Below are 6,246 nucleotides of genomic sequence, written 5' to 3'. Positions count from 1 at the left end.
TCCCGTACTCTGGGACCCTGTGCCCTTCTGAAGGTTGTTTGTAAAGCCTGGGTTCCTGGGCAGCTGAACCTCTGCTGAGGTAGCCATGGCTTCCCTAATCTCCAGATGCTGAGTGTTTCCTTCCTGGCACCTTTCTTCATTCTCTCTCCTTCCCGATGCCTTTATTTCTCCTCATTCTACCTATTCTTTTGCCTCAGCCTTCCAGGAGGAGATCTCCTTCAGAATTATCCACATCTCATCCTTCTACAACCATTCCTGGGTGAAAAGTTGGCACTCTGCTTGGTTGGGTGACTTGCAGACTCATGGCTGGGACACCAACTCTGGCAGAATTATTTTCCTGCGTCCTTGGTCCAATGGAAACTTGAGCAAGGAAGAGATAAAAGACCTGGAAGAATACTTCCATGGGTTCTCCATTAGAATGACGAACAAACTTCACAGACATGCCAGTGAATGGCAGCTTAAATGTAAGTTCAATTCCCAAAATGGGGAGGTGCAATGTGCTGGGTGAGGGGTGTGTGTGTCTCAATCAGTTCCTTATTCCAATTTTCCCCACATTCAATCTCATCAGCATTCTCTGTCTGTACACTTCATTCACCCTGGGTTATTATAATCACAACTCTCACACTATGTGATTTATTCTCTTGCTCTCACTATATTATGTCACCTTCTTTCAACAATTTGCTCACCTCAATTTCCAAAAAAAGCCATTTTTTCTCTACCTTCAACTACCACCAATTACATTTTTTCTGAAATTCTGATCAAACAAAAGTTTGTTCCATTATCTCAAAGCCCCCAAACTTCTTCTATTTTCTTTTTTCGCTTCCAATAATTTCATCTTTTTATTCCCTCTTTCCTCTAATTTATAACCCTTCTTCCCTAGATCCCTTGGTGGTAGAGTTAACAGCAGGCTGTGAGCTGCTCCCTGGGGGATCCATAGTAGCCTTCGATCGAATTGCTTATCAAGGATCAGAGCTCATACACTTTCAGAACAGTTCATGGTGGCCATCGGTAAAGGATGAAATTAGAGCTCAGCCTATAAGCAGAGTATTGAATCAATACCATGTCACCAACAGAATAGTACAGAGGATGCTCAGCTACACCTGCCCACGTTTCCTCTTGAGTATCCTCGATGCAGGGAAGGCCGATCTCCAAAGAGAAGGTCAGTCCCATACCCTTCCTCCAAGTATTCTCTAAAATTACACCTTCCCACCTTCCCTTTAAATTGAGGACAAGGGGGCAAGAGGGAGAAGGATAATGTGTGATGAATTCCCAGCTTGGGATAGATGTGTCCGCCTAGGCCAGTGGTTCTCAACCTTCCTAATGCCGCGATCCTTTAATACAGTTCCTCATGTTGTGGTGACCCCCAACCATAAAACTACTTTTGTTGCTACTTCACAACTGTAATTTTGCTACTGTAATGAATCATAATGTAAATATCTGATATGCAGGATGTATTTAGGCAACCCATGTGAAAGGGTCGTTTGACCCCCAAATGGGTCGCGACCCACAGGTTGAGAACCGCTGGTCTAGGCTGATGTGAAGATATGAACCTCCGAGTCTGTGTTAGTGTCCTTATCTGAGTATCTCTCCTGTTCTCTGCAGTAAAACCGGAGGCCTGGCTGTCCACTGGCTCCAATCCTGGTCCTGGCCAACAGATGCTGGTTTGCCATGTCTCAGGCTTCCATCCAAAGCCAATTTGGGTACAGTGGATGCGAGGTGAACAGGTACAACAGGGCACTCAACAAAGTGATATCTTGCCCAATGCTGATGGGACATGGTACCTTCAGGTTCTCTTGGATGTGGAAGCCACTGAGACATCAGGCCTGTATTGCCGGGTGAGACATAGCAGTCTAGGAGGCCAGGACATCCTCCTCCACTTGGGTAAGATACACTGGGGCCATCACTGGGAATAGGGGTAGATGGTCCACAACAGAGCAGGAGAGCCAAGTAAAACATTTGGGATTTATGGACTCCAGACCCAAAAGAATGAAAATAATTAATTCAATAAATAGAAGAACTAAAATTGAGAGACCTGCAGAAGTAGGAAGATGTTGAGGGTTAGATAAAAGATTCATCTCTGAAGAGGAAGGAGAGAGGAAAAAACAACAAAAATTAGTGAGGCGAACACTCAAATAAAAAAGGCAGACCAGGGAAATGCAATCAACAGGGGGTGGGATTGAAATGACACCTTGTGTGCACCCAAACCCACAGAACATCATCAAGGCTCCATGGGCTGGATCATCTTGGCAGTGATGGTGCCCCTGGTGCTTCTGACAGCTCTTGCATTTTGGCTTAGGAAGCGCTGGTGAGTTTTTTGAGCCCATCTTTCCTGTTCTTTTATCCACGCCCTACTTGTCTTCCCACCTTTCTTCTCTCTCCTCTTAGTCCTTCTTTCCTCGGTCTCTTTCCTTTTACTCTTCAATTCTCACCTAAACCTCATGCAGAGTAACTTCAATCTATGTGCTTATTAGGTCACACTGTGAGCCTCCTGTCATTCTTCTTCCTTTGGAATGAGATCCAGCAGCCCTGCGATTCCAGACATATTTAAACGCAGCATGGCGATAATGTCTGCTCAGCTGTCCACGTACAATTTTGGTTGCTCATATGTTATTTGTGTGTTTAATGTTTAGTTATTAATATAAGCTAAAGGTACTTTTGCTTTCTGACCTGGTTCTGAGATAAAAGTCTTATTTTAACTCTGGATAAAATGAGATCCTACCAACCGCTACATATTGAAAAATCGATGAATCTCAGGCCATTTCAGATGTCACCTCTTTCTGGGGGCCTTCCCTGATTCACAAGTGGAAGCAGCATCTGAACTCCCACCACGCTTTTCAGTGGACTTTGCTGAATCTACTTCTCACTCTTTTCAGTTGTTGTAGTTACGTAGGCCCTTCCACCTTCTAATTTTTAAGCCTGAGAGCAAAGTGTATGTCTTTTTAAAATTTGTATCATTTTCAAAGTGTATAACTGTATGTAATATGCTTTCAATAAAAGCCTGTGTTAAGTTTGCTTAGCATTTACCATTAAAATCAGGTACCTGAGGTTCTAGAGCAAAAATGAGGAAGCAAGGAAGTAACAAGTGAAATATTATATATCCTGCTACTTAACACAAATGCATTTTCTATCAATATGTGAAAAAGAATATACTATTTATAAGTAAACTCAGGCTCGAAGTGTATGAATGGAAAATTTGAGGCACTATTCACAAACTTACATGGGAAATTCAGCACTTCCATTGGTCCAGTTCATTCCACTGGTCCAAGCATCAAGGAACGAATCCTAAGTTTAGAATAGTTCAGTAAATGCAATAGTGGCTATTTTCTTGTTATTTCCTTTAACAAAAGAAAATCTTGACAAACCAGTCCTAATCTTGGACATACCCAACGCTGCATTTTCTGCCATTTTTTTAATTCCTTCGAGTAAAAGCCAACCATTGAAAAGAAAAGGCCTGTTTTCCTGCCAGTTATCCCACAGGTAGCAATAGCAGCTTCTAAAAGGCGCATTTGGCTTGTCATAAGTGTAAGAAACATTTTAAACAACATGAAGAATCTAGAGCAAAAAATAATTTTGGCATCCATGCTCATAATATTAACCAAAAAGGAAAAACAGATATTTTTAAAAACATAACTGCTCACCAAAAAAAAAGAGACAAGCAACAGACTCAGTCATGATCAAAACCAGTAAATTTACATGACTTTATCACAAATTCTTTAAGGGTGAAATAATAACTTAAGACTGATAAAGTAAATAACCACAGAATAGCTCCTTTTGCCAAAATATACATGCCACCTATTTCTTTTACTGCAATAAAAATACATTTATTTAAAATTTTAAAAAATTTAAGTTATATTCCCATTGAAGTTAATCTAATTTACTTCCTGTACAGTTTTCTATAGAATACTGATTATAGAATGTAATTTTAGAAAACAATATTGAGACCCATTAAAACAAAATCAACCCCTTGTGAACTGGGTTAAATAAAGTGGACTGGACCTAAGATTAGTATTTTTTCTAGACTGTGATAAAGCTCCTCTGTTTAAATTTAGCCCTGTGTCACTGGAGTTAAAGTTGTTTGTACCTTTTACCTTTTTTCTTCTTCTTCAAATCTCAGGCTCTATTTCTCCCAAATCCATGGGATATGCTTGGTTGCCATACAATTCATTTACCTAAAAATTCACATTGTCCTTACAACCAGACATTACAAATTCCATTTGAAAGACTATGTAAATAATAAAGTTACCCCATTCCCATTTAAATTACTTTAGATTAAGGATATATGAAACTCTACAGAAGAATGTGAATTAGACCAACATGCACAACAGAGTAAAAGGATAAACTTTACAAAGTGACATTCTGGCTGTAAAATACCCTTGTAACTTGAAGGGATGGAGACACAAGAAAGTTAAGTGTGAGGCAAAGAAAAGAACATGGATTTAACAGAACGCAAGTCATCCAAAAACAGGCCTGTGTGTTTTTTAACCATGTCTTTAACTTCTTCTTCCTGCCTTTTACACTAACTCACCTGACCAGTGTTTTACCTTTCCTGTACTTGTGACACAGCAGTTCTCTGTGGTGAAATAGTAAAGTCAAAGGCAAAGAATCAAAGTTCTCAGTAAACCAACCAGAACATTTAGATCCTGAATAACTGGGCTATTACTGACTTAGAAGCCACCTATACTAATTCCAAGTAAATTAGTTTTGAATAAAAAAGGTACCAAAATTCAACGGACTCACCAACTAACCTGACAGACTTATGTTTGAATTTATCTAACTTCACTAAATACATCTCCATTATAACTTTAACAGGGTATGCTTTTCATTCCTTAGATATTTTAAAGTTGCATGAGTATAAGAAGTCCTTTCAGAAGATATATTGCCCTCTCTCTGTGTGGGACGTATAGAAATACTAGCCCTACGCCTCGCCTGGTAGGGTCTAGATGTGCACTGTTCAGCAGAAAAGTCATGAACCCCATGTGGCTACTGAACACTGGAAATGTGGCCAGTCAGAATTGAGATGTGCCATCAAGTGTGAAATATACAGCGTATTCTGACAACTTGGTATATAAAAGCAATGCAAAATATCTCATGAATAATGTTTTACATTGACTACGTGTTGAAATGACGTATGTCTGGTACATTGTGTTACATGAAACATTAAATTTAAAAATTACATCATTTAAATTGTTCCTTGAATAAAATAGAAACTTAACTTATTGAGTACTTTTAGGCCCACAAATGTGTTTGGATATGCTGCTGTTAAGAGGACACACTCCTCTATGTTTACTATCTGAGAGTATGTTTCTCTTTTTTCTTTCTTTTTAAATCCACATTCGAGGATATTTTTCCATTGATTTTTAGAGAGAGAGTGGAAGAAAGAGGGAAAGACAGGGAGGAACATCAATATGAGAGAAACACAGCAACTGGCTGCCTCCTGCATGCATGAGCCCCAACAATGACCAGGGCCAGGGCAGGGGAGGAGTCTGCAACCAAGGTACATGCCCTTAACCGGAATCGAACCCAGGACCCTTCAGTCCACAGGCCAACATTCTATTCACTAAAACAAACCAGGTAGGGCTAGTTTTCTTTTTTAAATATATATTTTTTACTTTAGAGAGGAAGGGAGAGGGAGAGAAAGGCAGAAACATCAATGATGAGAGAGAATCATTGATCAGCTTCCTCCTACGTGCCCTCTACTGGGGATTGAGCCGGCAACCCAGGCTTGTGCCCTGACAGCGACCATAGGTCAATGTTCAACCAGTGGGCAACACCAGCTGGGTGAGTCCTAGGTTTTTAATTATTTAATTTGTTTGAAGCTACTTCTTTTAAAATTTAAATTTTATTTTTAAAAATTGATTTTAGAGATGGGGCGGCAGAGAGAGAGAGAGAGAGAGAGAGAGAGAGAGAGAGAGAGAGAGAAAGAGAGAGAGTTAGAGAAGGAAGGAGAGAGAAACATCGATGTGAGAAAGAAACACTGATTAGTTGCCTTGCATCCTGATCAGGGACTGAACCTGCAACTTGCATGTCCCCTGACCAGAACTGAACCGCCACCTTTTTGGTGTATGGGATGGTGCTCTAACCAACTGAGCAAAACTGGCCAGGGCGACAGTTATTAATTTTGAAAAGAAATAACTCGCCGAAACCGGTTTGGCTCAGTGGATAGAGCGTCGGTCTGTGGACTGAAAGGTCCCAGGTTCGATTCCGGTCAAGGGCATGTACCTGGGTTGCGGGCACATCCCCAGTAGG

The 6,246-nt window shown here is 40.5% G+C and overlaps 1 protein-coding gene across 1 annotated transcript; it reads left to right on the top strand.

Moving 5' to 3' along the window:
- Nucleotides 1–418: 418 nt before the first annotated feature.
- On the top strand, nucleotides 419–2,309 carry LOC308522489 (T-cell surface glycoprotein CD1a-like; the record flags this gene model as incomplete). Its single annotated transcript, XM_081095974.1, has 4 exons — nucleotides 419–464; nucleotides 881–1,159; nucleotides 1,603–1,881; nucleotides 2,212–2,309. The coding sequence occupies 4 exons, from the start codon at nucleotides 419–421 to the stop codon at nucleotides 2,307–2,309; spliced, it is 702 nt and encodes a 233-aa protein (XP_080952100.1).
- Nucleotides 2,310–6,246: the final 3,937 nt, after the last annotated feature.

This window comes from Myotis nattereri (assembly GCF_964212035.1).
Source record: "Myotis nattereri genome assembly, chromosome: 7".
In the NCBI taxonomy this organism is placed as follows: Eukaryota; Metazoa; Chordata; class Mammalia; order Chiroptera; family Vespertilionidae; genus Myotis; species Myotis nattereri.
The sequence above is the reverse complement of the archived record's forward strand: the minus strand, read 5'-3'. Positions and strand labels throughout refer to the sequence as shown.